Genomic DNA, 15,155 nt, shown 5'->3' on the forward strand with positions numbered 1-15,155 from the left:
CTCATCCGAGAAGAGCTGGGGGCACAACATCCGGTATTCTACACTTCAAAAGCTCTCCTTGATGCAGAGACTCGCTATCCGAAAATGGAGAAGCTCATTTTTTCGCTTGTAGTTTCCGCGAGAAAACTAAGGCCCTACTACCAAGCACACCGGATAATTGTCATAACAGAATTTCCTTTGAGATCGATCCTCCACAGCCCCGACGCTTCTCAGCGACTCATGAAATGGGCTATCGAACTCAGTCAATACGACCTCCTCTACCGGCCGAAGACTGCTATAAAAGCCCAAGCTTTAGCAGATTTTGTTGTAGAGTTTACTCCGACAGCCGAAGAAGAGAAGATGGTCACGAAAAGCAAGGAAAAAGCAGACGACACCTCCCCTGCCGATTCAAACCTACCTAACGACATGTGGCAATTGCATGTAGACGGAGCATCAAATCATAAAGGATCAGGGGCAGGCGTCGTCATAATCACCCCAGACGGAACCTTGTTGGAACAAGCCATCACACTAGGCTTTTCTGCGTCAAACAACGAGGCAGAATATGAGGCATTGCTCGCAGGACTGCGCCTAGCAAAAGAACTGACGATCAAGAGATTAGCCATCTACTCAGACTCCCAGCTGATCACGAATCAAGCCTCAGGCGAGTACATGGCAAAACATCCAAGAATGATTCAGTACCTCGACAAAGTCCAAGGACTTTTGAAAGAATTTCCTACTTTCACCATCCAACAAATTCCACGGGCAGAGAACACTCATGCAGATGCGTTGGCAAGCCTAGGATCAGCGCTGGACAGCCAGTTCAGACGCTCCATCCCAGTCGAACACCTTGACCGACCAAGCATCGATGAAATAAAGCCAATCGACTCAATGCAGATCGATGAAGACCCCAGCTGGCAAGACACCATCATCGACTACTTGGTGAATGAAAATCTGCCAATGGATAAGTCCGAAGCTAGGAAGGTCCAACAGAAAGCCGCGAGATATTACATGCAGGGCGACAAGCTCATTCGCAGATCATACTCCGGCCCTCATCTCACTTGCATAAAGTACCCTCAAACACTTGAGGTCCTTTGCAAAATTCATGACGGCGAGTGTGGCAACCACTCTGGGGGCAGGTCACTCGCCCAGAAGGCCCTAAACGTAGGCTATTTCTGGCCTACTATGCGCCATGACTCTACTGAATATGTCAAAAGATGTGATCGCTGTCAACGGTACAAACCAGTTCCTAATCTGCCTGCCGAAGTCTACCATCCGCAGAACAGTCCGTGGCCTTTCATGCAATGGGCCATCGACTTAGTAGGCCCCATGCCAACGGCACCTGCCAAGAAAGAAATGATGATCGTCGCCACTGATTACTTTACTAAATGGATCGAGGCCGAAGCTCTATCCTCTACTAAAGAAGATGATGTGGAACGATTTATCTGGAGAAATATTATCTGCCGGTTTGGCTGCCCACAATCACTAGTCACCGACAATGGCTCGCAATTCATCGGCAAGCAGATCACTGCCTTCTACAAAAGGTACGGCATCAAGCAGCATTTATCTACTCCAATATATCCTCAAGGCAACGGCCAGGCCGAGGCATCCAATAAAATAATATTGGACTGTCTAAAGAAGAGATTAGAAGGCGCCGAAGGAAAATGGGTAGATGAGCTCCCTGGCGTACTATGGGCTTATCGCACCACCAAGCGAAGATCAACTGGCGAAACCCCGTTTTCCCTCGCCTATGGAACTGAAGCGATCATTCCTCCTCACATCACTGTCCCCTCAATAGGCATCGAAGTGGGCAGTATTGAGCAGAACTCCGAGCAGATGAGACTCAACCTTGACTTACTTGAAGGCGAGCGCGAGAAGGCCATTGTCCGGGTCGCCTCCTATCAACAGCGGTTGAAGTCTTACTACGATAAAAGAGCCAAGATCAGACAGTTTCAACCAGGCGACCTTGTGCTAAGAAAGGCCTTCATCACTGCACAAAGACAAGGGTCCAAAAAGATGAAACCCAATTGGGAAGTCCCTTACATAATCAGCCGGTCCGGGGGCAGAGGAAGCTATACGCTTGACACCATGGAAGGGAAGGAGATTCCGCGACAATGGAACGCCTACCATCTCCAAAGATATTATCCATGACGCTTCCTGCTCAGTCCCCAGCAGACGACTGAGTACTGCACATTTCTGAAAAAGAGAAGCAACTACTGCAAATTCCAGAATGTGCCACAACAAAAGACAGTTGCCCATAAGGAGCGTCCTAAGGGAGACGCAGGGTGACGACAAAACGCGTCCGTTTGGAGACGTAGCCCGCTAAAAAAGCGTCCTAAGGGAGACGCAGGGTGCGCCAGGAATTTCCTAAGGGAGATATCCAGGTTCCTATCCGTTTCCTAAGGGAGGCAGGATAGTCACACAGTTGCCCATAAGGAGCGTCCTAAGGGAGACGCAGGGTGACGACAAAACGCGTCCGTTTGGAGACGTAGCCCGCTAAAAAAGCGTCCTAAGGGAGACGCAGGGTGCGCCAGGAATTTCCTAAGGGAGATATCCAGGTTCCTATCCGTTTACTAAGGGAGGCAGGATAGTCACACAGTTGCCCATAAGGAGCGTCCTAAGGGAGACGCAGGGTGACGACAAAACGCGTCTGTTTGGAGACGTGGCCCGCTAAAAAAGCGTCCTAAGGGAGACGCAGGGTGCGCCGGGAATTTCTTAAAAGGGGGTCACCATGCTCTCTGCGGGAAATATCCAGGTTCCTATCCGTTTCTTAAGGGAGGCAGGATAGTCAAAAAGTTGTCCATAAAAAGCGTCCTTCGGGAGACGCAGGGCGACAACCAAAAGCGTCCTTCGGGAGACGCAGCCCACAAAGCAGCATCCTAAGGGGGTTGCAGGGTGCGCCAGGAATTTCCTAAGGGAGGTATCCAGGTTCCTATCCGTTTCCTAAGGGGGGCAGGATAGTCAGACAGTTGTCCATAAGCAGCGTCCTAAGGGAGACGCAGGGCAACGACCAGAAGCGTCTTAAAGCGTTTTCTGGAAAAATGCAGAACACGCCCGGAGTCCCTCAAGGGGGACCCTGGCTTTTGCCAAAATCCCAAGGGAAATACACAGCAGGACACTAATCGGTTACTCAAGCAGTTCACAAGACAATGTGCAAATTGAAGTTGAAAAAATAAAGACTGAAATTTCCATAGTAAAGCGACCAACCGGCCAAGTTCAAACAAAAAGAAGATGGTCAAAACAAGACCAATTATTCTAAACAAAAAGCAGACTACAAAAGCTGAAAAGAAATAAAGGAGTCTTCGTCTACTCCGAAACGCCAGCAGGAGACCCCTGATCTGCAGCCTCTTCAGCGTCCACCTGATCAGCCACGCTCTCAGCAGCTCCACATGCATGATCTATGACGTCTGCCGCCGCCTCATCAGCTGTATCATCCTCTGCTCCATCTTCTTCAGCTACCGCGTCTTCAGCCACCTGCTCTTCAGCCCCTTCGGTGTTCGCAGCATTAGCCTCCTCACCTTTCACAGGGGGCAAGTCAGGATAGAGCGTTTCGATGTCTTCATCTCCAATGGTATAGAAGGGATCATATCCAATTGTGCAGTCCAAGTAGCCCAACTTGTACGCATCCATGACAGCATCGGACTTGGATTCTTCAGCAGACTTATGATAGGCGTGAAATCTAGCCAAAAGCTTGTCATAACTATGAGAGATGTCGACATTCTTGCGCTCAAGGCGGAAATAAGCATCTTTTCGACTCGCCAAGTCAACAGCAGAAGAGCTCAGCTCGGAATCTTTCTCAGTAAGGGAACTCTTCAGCTCAGATATCATCGCCCGCAAATCAGACGTCTTCTTCTCATAACGAGTCTGCTCGGCAGAAAGCTTGCTAGCCAGCTCAGCATTCTTCTTCTCCAACTCACTAAGCTGAGCAGAAGAGGGGGCAACAGCAGACGACGAGTTCCGGATGGTCTCCGCAGCAAAAACCACTCCTTTTTGAAGCAGATGAAATGTTGCTTCTCTTTGTTTTTCCAAGGAAAGACTTGAAAAAGTACCGAGATCACCAGCCTGACGGACTTGATCAACCAGCTCAGCACAAGCGGATGGACTTGATAGAAAGTGCGTCTTGAGCAGATCAGACACGTCTGCATCCCCTGTAGGGCTAGGCTTGTCCACCTTTGGATCAGCCGCTGATGTCGCAGAAGAACTTTTTCCCCGAGCAGATGACTCTCTTGCTTTCTTAGCCTCTGCTAACCTTACTTCCAAAGGAACCGACGACGATGAATCAACTCCACGCTTGACTGCTTGGGACTCAACAGTCGGATCATGATGGTTAGATGGATGAGTAGACCTCGCACATCGACCTCCACTCTTCGATTGGTGCAAACGACCCGAACTTCGGAGAGGAAAATCAGCATCTCTTGGCTTCTCAACAGGTGACCTGGACCGTGCACGAACTACGTCGCGGAGCAGATCACGATCTCCAAACTCATCAACGAGAGGCTTAAGGGGAACATCCCTAATGTTGCGCATACCACCAATCTTCTTGCTATCTGCACCAACAAGATGTTTGACTCTGGCAGATGACGCGGGAATAGCTCCTACTTGGGTTTTCTCAGCAGAAGGGAACCTTGGCTTCTTCCTCAATGGAGACACATTCCTCGCCCGCAAAGAAGTAGCTGGAGTTCTCGAAGACTTGACATCGGCCTTCCTTTTTGGTGGGAGTTCAGCAAAGCACTCATCCTGTTCAGCAGATAGATCATCAGGGTTCGGACCATTCTGCTTCCATCTCTCGACATCCTCGGCAGGGGGCAGACCACCATCTTCCTCCCGATACTCGCTCAACAGCCAGCGCCACTCACGAAACTTTTGGGGAATGTTCAAAGCACGGCGGACCTTAGCCATGTCAGGCCCAAGCTCCAATTGCTTGCTGATGTCACTCACTACAAGCAGAAGACAGAAGTTAGTCAGCCACACTTGAAGAAACTCAAATAAAAAGAAAACAGATCATAGATCACGAAAGACGCACCATAGCAATAAGTGATAGGAACAAGGGGGCCGTCGCCAACGTCGCCCTCCCAGCGTCCGCTGACTTCCAACAAGTCGTCATGCCAAGCGTGATCTCCTTGACTAAGACCGTCGAATAGCCTGGACCTGTAGACGCGAACTTGGGCATACTGCTCGAAGTGCCTCACTTCAAAAAAATGAAAGAACTCTCGCACCGTCAACTCCAGCGTAAAGAAACGGCTCAGATTCTCGAAGCACATGATCGCCCGGTAAACATTGGGAGTACTCTGGCTTGGAGCACACCCCATGGCGCAGAACACCTCCTTGAAGAGCTTTGACAGCGGGAATTTGAAGCCCAGTGAAAAATAAAAAGGACGGAATGTAATGGTCCTAGCACCAGGATCATCCGCATCCTCGAAAGAATCGTTTTCAGTCCGAGACCTCAATAGCTTGATCTGCACATCATCTGGAATGGCAGAAGCGAAAGCAGCCCGCCATTTTTGGAACTGAGCGTCGGTCGTGACTCGGTGCAAGTTGGCCACGAACTTCTTGCTCGGCACTACGGAACCTCCCCACAAATACAAAGGCACCTGAGAGCTTGGAGCCTTGCTACCGTCTCTGGAAGACATGGTTGGTCAACAAACAACTACAAAAAGAGAAGAAAATTCTACAAGTTAGAATCCAAGAAAAAAAAAAAAAAGAAAAAAAAAGAGAAAGGCTGGACACAAAAAAAAAAACAAAACAAAATTTAAAAAAAAAAAAAGGCCCAGCGCGAGCAGCCCAGACGAGGAGCCCAGCGCACCCCCAGACGGAGCCCATCTCGCCAGCTCTCGCTCGGCCCAAGCCCGAGCTCGAAGGCCCAGCACGAGCAGCCCGCTCGCCAGCGCAAGCCCTTTGCGCGCAAGGCCCAGCGCCTTTTCTTCCTCAGCTCCGAAGCCCAGCGCCAGAATCTGCCTTGGGCTTGTCTCTTCCAGGCTTTTGCTTCAGGCCCAGCACGCATCCACTCCAGCCCAGCCTAGGCAGCTCCAAGACCAGCATATGCCTCATGCTCCATCAGATTCCAGCATGAATTCCCCAGCTATTTGTCCATTATTTCTCACGAATTGCAACTCATGCTGGACCATCTCCGTGCTGCAAAATAAAAATAAAAATATATATATACATACATATATATTTTTATAGGCTCGACTTACTTGGGATGCACGGCAACTCCTCTCCTCAACAAGCAGTACAAATTCTCCAAAATCTTTCTCAAGCCAGAAGGTAGAAAAGTTAAGTTTGCGATATGAGAAAGAGTGAAGAGAAGCCCTGTATTTATACAGGTTGGACAACTCGGGTCAAGAAGGAATCATAAACTCATTCCTACTGGGAATCCAACTCCAACAACAGTCAGAAGCCTACACCAATTGGAAATCCAATCCGCGAAGGAGTCCAACTCACATAATAAAGCCCAGACACAGTTGGAGAGCCCGAAAAAAATAATTTCATCTCCTACATGCCACACAAGCGCCATGCAGAAGCTGGGGGCATTTGTGGGAGCATATATTTTCGTCTCCAATCAGGGCACGCCACGTGGAAAAGAAGATTATCTCTTTAATTAATTAATTAAATCAGTTTATCTGGCTAATTAATTAATTGGGATAAATATCTTAATTAATATGATATTATCTTTATTTAAAGAGATAATATCATTAATTAAGATATTATCACAATAAAGAGAAGATAATATCATTTAAATCAGATATTATCTTCTTAAGAGATAATGTCTATTTAATTCAGATATTATCAGGCCCATTCCTACGAAACCCTAGCCCCGAGGCTCCTATAAATAGACGACCTCATTCATCATTCAAGGTACATCTAAACCTACTCCTTATACCAGAGAAAAATACCCGAAGCTCTCTCTCCCTCTCCACTCTCCATATTTTCTCCCCACGGCTCCGGCCACCACACACGGCTCCGGCCACCCGGTTTACACCCTACATAAAACTCCGTACCCTTTGCTTAGCTATTGTTTTCCTACAAACACTCGAACTAACTTAGGCATCGGAGGGCCTTTGGCCAACACCCCCCGGGTGTGGTCTATTTACTCCAGTCTTTTTTACAGGAATCGAGGAAGAGAGAGAAGGAAGATCGAAGGTTGAAGGATCTAGAAGCGAATATTCTCCCGTGAGATTATTTGCACAAACAGGACCCATCACACATTATTTTTCAATGATCTGAACCGTATAATTTTTAGATATTCCATCAATGATCATCTGCAAAAAATCACTTGAATCCAAAACTATTTGACTACTCAATTAGATAATTATTATTTTAGTAAGTACTATGTTTGTCTATTTTGTTGCTTGCAATTAGATGCTTTAATGATTTTCAATTTGCTTGAATTTTTTGCGAGGATGATCTATGAATGAAGATGTGAAAAATAGATGGTTTGGATCGTTGAAAAAAAAAATCGTTGAGTACTCTAAATCTAAAAGGTGTTTCTCAAATAAAATTATTTGACGACTCCCTCAATTGAAGGGGACTATTTATATATGTTTGGATGATTATGACAATTAAATTACTTACTTAGACCACAAGCTTCTGTACTTTTCTCTCCATATATAATCCGCTTCTTCCTTGATCGCCTACTCATTTTCAACTAAAAACCTAATTAAAGTAGACGAAGGCCTCACCCTCAAGCTATGACAACCGTGGGCCTTAGCATTCTCGTGGTCCATGGACTCAAGGTCATCCAATCAAAGGCTCCAAAGTCCATAAGGCTTGTCTATGCCATTGCAAATTGCATTAAGATAATTTCTTTTTTTCTTTTTTGTTTACTTTTGATTTTTTATTTATAAAAAAAAATATCTGCTATTTTAATGGAGGATTTTAATACCTAAATAGTCTCATTGTATAAAGATAAAAAAATAAAAAAATAAAATGCTAAAAACAATTGGAATACGTTCCAGGCCTGGTTTCCACACGATGGATGATCGCTCTTATCCGGCCAACTAACTGAAATTTGGCGCCCTCTTCTCTTCTCTCATAACTATGTTCTCATCTTTTGCTCTTTTGCGTCATGTTGTCTACTTGTCTACCGTCTGTCTTCCTTCATTTACTAGCAAACTAGATAAGCTAGCTAACTAGGCTAGCTGTTGCCATGCCCATCATCTCCTCCTGCAATAAACCCCAAGGTACTCCCTCTCTCTCTCTCTCTCTCTCTCTCTATGTGTGTTAATTTTTTCCAAGTTTAATTCAGTAATGTTAATCAGTCATTGCACATTGCGTGTGCCCATAATACTTGCTAAGTTCTAGTTCTACCCAACTTTTTGTTTCTAAGATTTTTCCTTTGGGTAGTGAAAATTTCAGCTATTGGGTATCTCTGCAATCTTCATGTAGTTTCAATGGCACCCACTGGGCAGCCAAGTTCTTATCTTTCTTGCTTTCGTTTTTGCTGGTTACTCCAAGTTCTTATTTTGATTGCAATCTTTTATAGTATAAGGGGAAATGTTAACGATATTTGAACTCTATTTAGAGTCTTGACAAAAATAAGCAAAGTTTTCTTATTTGACTTTGATTCTACTCCCATATCAAGATTTATTAGGTTTTTATATACTTTCTGGTCTTCATAAGTTGTTAGAGAAACAGGGTATTTATAACTCTTTGTATTCAAAATTGGAACATTTGGGTCATTGGGTTCATTAGTATATTTTTTTAATAGAGCAAATACTACCGTGGTGAATCTTTATTTTTGTTTTTAGTCAGAGGTTGAATCAATTATGAAAAAGTAAAAACAGTTAGGCCAACAAAAAAAAGAAGAAGGCGGCAATAAAACTTTTGTCAAGAGAAGCAAAGTCAAGGCTCTCAGAACATTTTGAAGGGAATGAATTTCTCATGATGTACATTCCAGGGAAACAGAACCAATGTAATCAATCTTTTTCATTCCTACCAGGTTTATAGAAAATTTTTTAAAAAAATGAATACCACTGATACAATGAACTGTATTCAGGTCAGAATTTGAGGTGAAAACACTGGAAGTATGGCACTGGCTGGACGTTCAATTTTCCTGTCCCATAATGATAGTATTGGCAATACATGTATCAGGTTGGGACTTACAAGTGACGAAAGGTTTCAGAAGAGGATGGTTGGTTTTCATGTGGTTGTGAAATTTCCCTCCAATAGAAGAAAATCAAGATACTCCCAATTCATTAGGTCTAAAAGAAACTTTTGTGTTTTGGGGTCAAAATGCTCTTCACTGCTCTCTAGCAAGACAGAGGAGGCTTTCTCAAAATGTAGCACGAGAACTAGTGAACCTGAGGTAGCTTTCAAGAAGTATCTGCTCTTGGTTTCTTGATAGAGTAAGGTGATGATTGACCTTTATCTCCCTCTAATTTGTTTTTGCAGATGAAACGAGTAATCAATTTTCTGCTTGAAGAAGCATCAAGTTGCATTAAAGAGTGGAGGCGGTTACATTTCATGAAAGTAGCTGGTTTGCTGGCATGCACTTTCATGATCATGCCATCAGCCAATGCCACCGATGCTCTCAAAACTTGTGCCTGCTTACTTAAGGAATGCAGGTAATTCATTAAAACGAGTCTGATACTTATAGTTGGTATCTTAACATGATTGCTAATAGAACTATACTGCTTTCTATCTGCCTTTTTTTTTTTTTTTTTGGTAAACTCTATCTGCGCTTTTTGTCTTCTTTAATATGTCCCAATTTTCTGCATTTGAATACTTCACACAGAAACATCAATCCAATTAGTTATTTAGTTTGTAAGAGAACTCATTACTACATACATTTTTTAAAATTCTTTATAGTAAGAATTTAATTTGGCTAGTTAAAAATGTTGGTTTAGGTTTTGGCTTATAATAGGGTAAGGGAATGGTTATCTTACTAGTGATTTCACTCGAATTCCGTACAGGATCCAGACGAAGTGTTGTTCACTTTATATGTGTAATAGTTTTGCTCTTTAACTACATCACATTTTATTGGAATTTTTTTTTTTTCGTTTCTAACTATATGCACCCGCTCTAAAACTTAGTCTTGGTCTTTAATTTGATTACTGGAGTACCTATTCATGTCAGGGTAGAACTTGCCAAGTGTATTGGAAACCCGTCGTGTGCTGCCAATATTGCTTGTCTGCAAACTTGCAATAATCGACCTGATGAGACTGAATGCCAGGCTAGTTCTCTCTCTATCTCTCTCTCGATCACATTCACCAGTTCTAAAGTTTATACAGGGGGGAATTCCGGTGTCATTTATGCATTTGTGTTATTCCTTTTCGCAGATTAAATGTGGGGACCTGTTTGAAAACAGTGTCGTAGATGAATTTAATGAATGCGCAGTGTCGCGAAAGAAGTGTGTACCTAAGAAATCTGATGTGGGAGAATTTCCCATCCCAGATCCGGCTGTTCTTGTTAAAAGCTTTGATATTGAAAAATTTAATGGAAAGTGGTTCATTACAAGTGGCTTGAATCCTACCTTTGATGCATTTGATTGCCAGTTGCATGAATTCCATACAGAATCTAGCAAACTTGTGGGGAATTTGTCTTGGAGAATACGAACCCCGGATGGTGGCTTTTTCACTAGATCAGCTGTGCAGAAATTCGTGCAAGACCCAAATCAGCCTGGAATACTTTACAATCATGACAATGACTATCTTCACTATCAAGATGACTGGTAATTCATGTCACATGAATACCTCCTTATCTTGTTCCTCTTGATGTTTGATTATGCATGCTTCCTTCCATTTATGTGCTGGTTTCCACCATTTTGTCTTTATTTTGGCTTTTCTGTGAACTCTAAACCTTACCAGAAGTCATACATGACGTATGCAGGTATATTCTATCGTCCAAGATGGAGAATAAACCGGATGACTACATATTTGTGTACTACCGTGGAAGGAATGATGCATGGGATGGCTACGGCGGTGCTGTGATATACACAAGGAGTTCAGTTTTGCCAGCAAGCATTGTTCCTGACCTTGAAAAAGCAGCTGCAAGTGTGGGAAGGGACTTTAGCAAGTTTATCAGAACAGATAATACTTGTGGCCCTGAGCCTCCTCTTGTAGAGAGGTTGGAGAAGACACTTGAAGAAGGGGAAAAGAACATTATAGAGGAAGTTAAACAGTTAGAAGGGGAAGTTGAGAAGGTTGAACAGACTGAGTTGACATTGTTGCAAAAGTTAGCTGAAGGGTTTAACGAGCTTAAACAAGATGAGGAGAATTTCTTGAGAGGGCTTAGCAAAGAAGAGATGGATATATTGAGCGAGCTAAAAATGGAAGCAGGTGAAGTAGAAAAGCTTTTTGGACAAACACTTCCACTTAGGAAGCTAAGATAGTTGAAAGGGTTTGTCTTCTTGTTTATAGTTATACCATATCGTTATTTATGTATTACTTTTCTTTTAGAATGCAAGCTGATATTACATACTGTCTTTCTTGGAAGCAAGCTATTTTGCTTTCAATGATTTCATTGGTTGGCAGTGAAAAGGGTTAATACAGAGTTCTATTTCTCAAAAGCAAATTTACAAGAACGAAAACAAAACTAGGAAATCTGAATCCACAATTTGATTTAGCCGATGTGATTCCAACAATTGAATGACTATGTTGATTCCTATATTCAACTTGACAACTTATACATAAAACTCTTGAATGTAAGAATGCTGAGGTAAATTATAACAATAAGTACACTCCCTTTTAATGTCAGCACCCTGTGCAATTTACCATTGATCCCATTGCCTTCTCTTAATAGTTTGGCTCAGTACCAAGGGAAAAATACATTAAGTTATTATCTGAAGCCACCCATAATTCAATAAAACTTCGTTCTTTTGTTTGTTTCTTTAAGTTTAAGGATATGTCGTTGAAGAAGGACGATACCAGAAGTCCCGAAATTGAAGTATAATTGAAGTCTTAAAAAAAAAGAAGAGAACCTCATCATTAAATTCTTGGCCCAGTGCAGTTTTCTCCCTCTGCCAAAGTACTACTTATGCAGCTCAATTGGGTTGCTCAGTACCAGTGCTTCTTGTTTGCTATCTCTGAAGGACAAAAGCCTTGCATGGCTCCTCCATGCAAAAAGAAAAAAATCCCATGTTGAAGTTTATGTGCAAGGTACAGACATTCTAGTAGTGACTGGACTGGCATTTTTTTGGTGTTAGAGCCTCCCGTGATTCCATCCTGGCATGGTTCGGGTCAAAATGAACATTTCCATCCTTTAGTACCGGTAATGGTGCCCTGTTTCTGTTTTGCTGCTCATCTGGTCTGCTGCTTATGTTGTGCCGATCATCTGGTCCCCTGCTTCCGTTTTGCTGATCATCGGTGCAAACACTTCCACCTTCGTTTGAATGTTCCCCAGTACTGCTAATGCCGCCCAATGTAACAGTAGCACTCTCTTTTTCTGATTTTCTACTGCAGTTCTTTTGGCTATTAGAAACACTTTCTTCTGTTGATCCTCTGCTGCTGCTTCTAGAAGAAATACTTGCATATTTAGATTGATTACTGCTCACTTGGCTTGAATTGCCATCCACATTATGATCACCTTTGTTGCTCTTCTGGCTTGACACACTTGATTCTTTGCTACCTCCTTGACTTGAATAAACACTTTCGTCCCGAAATCTCATGCTGCCTTTGGGGCTTGAAAATGAATGCCATTCTTTTGATTCTGTACCAGTTTCTTGGGGTTCATCTTCACTACCATCACCATCTGAAATGTCAGTGCCACGGAGGTTATTACTTGAAATTCTGATACTCTCCTCCTGATCAGAAACCTCCCCATCTTCAACTTCTGAACATTCAGAAGCGCATTCTGAGCCATCAAGGTTCTCATCATCATTTTCGGTCGGTTTTGGATCAGCTGGAAGAGGAGCAGGGATAGCCTCAGGAGGAGGAGGGGTTGTAGAAAGAAAACTTAGAGTTGCCACAACGTCACTCATGAAGGGACGGACTCCTGCCTCCTCTTGCAGGCACATGGATGCAATTGCAACAGCTTGATTTAGATCTTTTTCTGGGAATTCCCCGTTAAGAAGAGGATCTGCCAAATCAGGAAACTTTTTCGGGTCCCTGAATAAGGGTTGTGCCTGCTCACACATCCAAAAGAGAACAAAGTTACACATGATGATATTACATTAAGAGTGAAGTAAAACACTGGTTAGGCATGATCTTCTTCTAGAAGTAGAAGAGAGAGAGAGAGAGAGATATATATATATATATATATATATATATATATATTGGATAGGTGGAAATGATAAGGTATTTACCCAAGATACTAGATTTTGCTCATTATTTGGTCTTGTAGTGTCAATAGCTCTTCTTCCAGTAATGAGCTCCAGTAGAACAACTCCAAAACTGTACACATCTGACTTCATTGTGACTTCACCTGATTTTGAATACTCAGGAGCACAGAAACCATACGTACCCATCAGCCTTGATGGTCCATGCATCTTATCTCCATCAGGGCCAAGCTTGGCAAGTCCAACATCTGAGAGCTTTGGATTGAATTCTTCATCTAACAAGATATTTGAAGATTTTAAATCACGATATATAACCGGGGGATTGGCCTTTTCATGCAAGTACTCCAGTCCCATAGCAGCACCATAAGCTATTTTAACTCGGGCATACCAATCTAATGGCTTATGATCTGATCCATCAACTGCAGCAGATAAGTATATTGATCATGGTAAATTACTAATTAAATTGAATTTGCAATGTACAGTATGGGATTAAGCACCAAGAACACTTATAGAGCTAATAATGTGGTCCTAAATCAAGAAAACAGTAGAGGAAAAAAAGGAGGGAAAGTACCAAGAACACGATCATCTAGAGAACTGCCCGATATGTATTCATACACCAAAAGTCTTTGATCTCCATCAGCACAATATCCAATTAGATTAACCAGATTTCGATGGTGTAGGAGGCTTAGCGTCAAAACGTCCCCAAGGAACTCCTTGTTTCCTTGCATTCCATTTCTGTCCAGTTGCTTCACTGCCACCACCTATAAACAAGATGGGAAAACTCACTTACTCATTGAAAAATCTTCATTAAAAACCAAAAGGCAAATGTAAAGTTAGAGTATAAATAGACTCTTCATACAGTCATACATCTAAAATATCAAGCAAACGTTCTTAGTTATTACCTGCCCGCTGGACTGAAAAGTCCCCTTATAGACTCTTCCAAAACCACCTTCTCCCAAAAGACATTCCTGACGGAAATTCTTTGTTGCTGTGGCTAGCTCACGGAAAGTGAAAGTCTTTGCATTAATATCTGCTGGGTTAACTCCCTCTGCAGATTTTTGTTTTTTCAATTCTGCTGAAATAACGATAAGAGGTTTTAGCCCACATGCCTTATCTATATAGCATTGTTTACCCTAAATTACAATCATGCGTATTTGTATTTATATGTATATGTATGCCCTAGCATGCTTTATGGTTTTCTTCCTATAGCTTCTATATAAATATATATATATATATATATATTTATGAGCTAAGTGCAACTCTGATTAACAAATATATGTTGCTACATTATAATTAATACAGTCAGGACATTGCCCTAGAAGTACAACCATGCCTCGTCTTGTCTAAATTTGATTATTAATTAAAACCAAGGTTTCTGAAATCACAATTAGCTTACCTTGTCCGATAGGTGGAGAGGCATTCTCTAATCTCTTGCTATTTGATCTCTTACTTCTCTGTGAGCCAAAACACGGAAAGCAGCTCATGTCTTCTTAACTCTTGGCAAATGAATGAATGCTTGCTAACTCGAAATGAAGTTAATATTACAATGCAAAATGAAAATATGAGAAAGGAAAGAAAAAAGAAGAAGTTTGTTTGACAAGAAATGCAGAAGAGGAGGACAAGGGAGGAGAAGGAGGAGGAGGAGGAAGAGGAGGAGAGGCGAGAGGGGATCAGGGTCCTCCAAGAATATTGAAAGAGGAGGACCCCGCAGGTGGGGAGGGGGCAGGTAATTGCTGTTTAGAATGGGGGGCAAAAAAAAGAACAACTAGAGAATGCTAGGCATTGGGGATTGCCATGTTTTGGGGTGTTAGAAAAATGAGAGACTTTTCCTTAGACTTCTCGCAGAAAAAGGTGGAGATGTGAGTGGATACTTTGTAAGGTGTCCGGCCTTTTAAAACTGAGGAGAGCAAAATGTGGGAAGTTTATTGAATTTCAGTTACCATTACAGGCTATACATGGAAGGTGT

General features: G+C 42.7%; 4 protein-coding genes across 5 annotated transcripts; 2 read left to right on the plus strand and 2 right to left on the minus strand.

Annotated features, from left to right (window-relative positions):
* On the plus strand, window positions 340-2,127 carry LOC109949767. The gene is made up of 2 exons (XM_020565925.1): window positions 340-1,261; window positions 1,466-2,127. The coding sequence occupies exons 1-2, from the start codon at window positions 340-342 to the stop codon at window positions 2,125-2,127; spliced, it is 1,584 nt and encodes a 527-aa protein (XP_020421514.1).
* On the minus strand, window positions 3,283-6,238 carry LOC109949768. The gene is made up of 2 exons (XM_020565926.1): window positions 5,000-6,238; window positions 3,283-4,913 (listed from the first exon to the last, which is right to left on the minus strand). The coding sequence occupies exons 1-2, from the start codon at window positions 5,604-5,606 to the stop codon at window positions 3,283-3,285; spliced, it is 2,238 nt and encodes a 745-aa protein (XP_020421515.1). The 5' UTR covers window positions 5,607-6,238.
* LOC18774598 (violaxanthin de-epoxidase, chloroplastic) lies at window positions 7,837-11,446 on the plus strand. 2 transcript variants are annotated; one of them, XM_020567342.1, is made up of 7 exons: window positions 7,837-8,156; window positions 8,724-8,887; window positions 8,972-9,280; window positions 9,367-9,539; window positions 10,051-10,147; window positions 10,254-10,645; window positions 10,804-11,305. In XM_020567342.1, exons 3-7 carry the CDS (start codon window positions 9,002-9,004, stop codon window positions 11,303-11,305), a joined length of 1,443 nt encoding a protein of 480 aa, XP_020422931.1. In that variant the 5' UTR covers window positions 7,837-8,156; window positions 8,724-8,887; window positions 8,972-9,001. The 2 variants fall into 2 exon arrangements, with proteins under 2 accessions (XP_020422931.1, XP_007207430.1); XM_007207368.2 differs by lacking the exon at window positions 8,724-8,887 and having other exon boundaries at window positions 7,839-8,156; window positions 10,804-11,446.
* On the minus strand, window positions 11,832-14,673 carry LOC18774323 (probable serine/threonine-protein kinase PBL25). The gene is made up of 5 exons (XM_020566667.1): window positions 14,586-14,673; window positions 14,092-14,261; window positions 13,761-13,950; window positions 13,217-13,608; window positions 11,832-13,036 (listed from the first exon to the last, which is right to left on the minus strand). The coding sequence occupies exons 1-5, from the start codon at window positions 14,671-14,673 to the stop codon at window positions 12,083-12,085; spliced, it is 1,794 nt and encodes a 597-aa protein (XP_020422256.1). The 3' UTR covers window positions 11,832-12,082.

Source organism: Prunus persica, chromosome G6 (genome assembly GCF_000346465.2).
Source record: "Prunus persica cultivar Lovell chromosome G6, Prunus_persica_NCBIv2, whole genome shotgun sequence".
NCBI classification, from domain to species: Eukaryota; Viridiplantae; Streptophyta; class Magnoliopsida; order Rosales; family Rosaceae; genus Prunus; species Prunus persica.

Bases quoted from the DNA above. Each gene is read 5' to 3' on its own strand.
- LOC109949767 (XM_020565925.1), top strand. From the start codon at position 340: ATGGTCACGAAAAGCAAGGAAAAAGCAGACGACACCTCCCCTGCCGAT. The intron at 1,262-1,465 runs GTCCGTGGCCTT...CACAATCACTAG, and splicing joins AGTCTACCATCCGCAGAACA to TCACCGACAATGGCTCGCAA.
- LOC109949768 (XM_020565926.1), bottom strand. From the start codon at position 5,606: ATGTCTTCCAGAGACGGTAGCAAGGCTCCAAGCTCTCAGGTGCCTTTG. The intron at 4,914-4,999 runs GTGCGTCTTTCG...TTCTGCTTGTAG, and splicing joins TCCTATCACTTATTGCTATG to TGAGTGACATCAGCAAGCAA.
- LOC18774598 (XM_020567342.1), top strand. From the start codon at position 9,002: ATGGCACTGGCTGGACGTTCAATTTTCCTGTCCCATAATGATAGTATT. The intron at 9,540-10,050 runs GTAATTCATTAA...TATTCATGTCAG, and splicing joins TGCTTACTTAAGGAATGCAG to GGTAGAACTTGCCAAGTGTA. The intron at 10,148-10,253 runs GCTAGTTCTCTC...TCCTTTTCGCAG, and splicing joins CTGATGAGACTGAATGCCAG to ATTAAATGTGGGGACCTGTT.
- LOC18774323 (XM_020566667.1), bottom strand. From the start codon at position 14,673: ATGAGCTGCTTTCCGTGTTTTGGCTCACAGAGAAGTAAGAGATCAAAT. The intron at 13,951-14,091 runs GTAATAACTAAG...TCTTGTTTATAG, and splicing joins CTTTTCAGTCCAGCGGGCAG to GTGGTGGCAGTGAAGCAACT. The intron at 13,037-13,216 runs GTAAATACCTTA...ATGTGTGAGCAG, and splicing joins AGCAAAATCTAGTATCTTGG to GCACAACCCTTATTCAGGGA.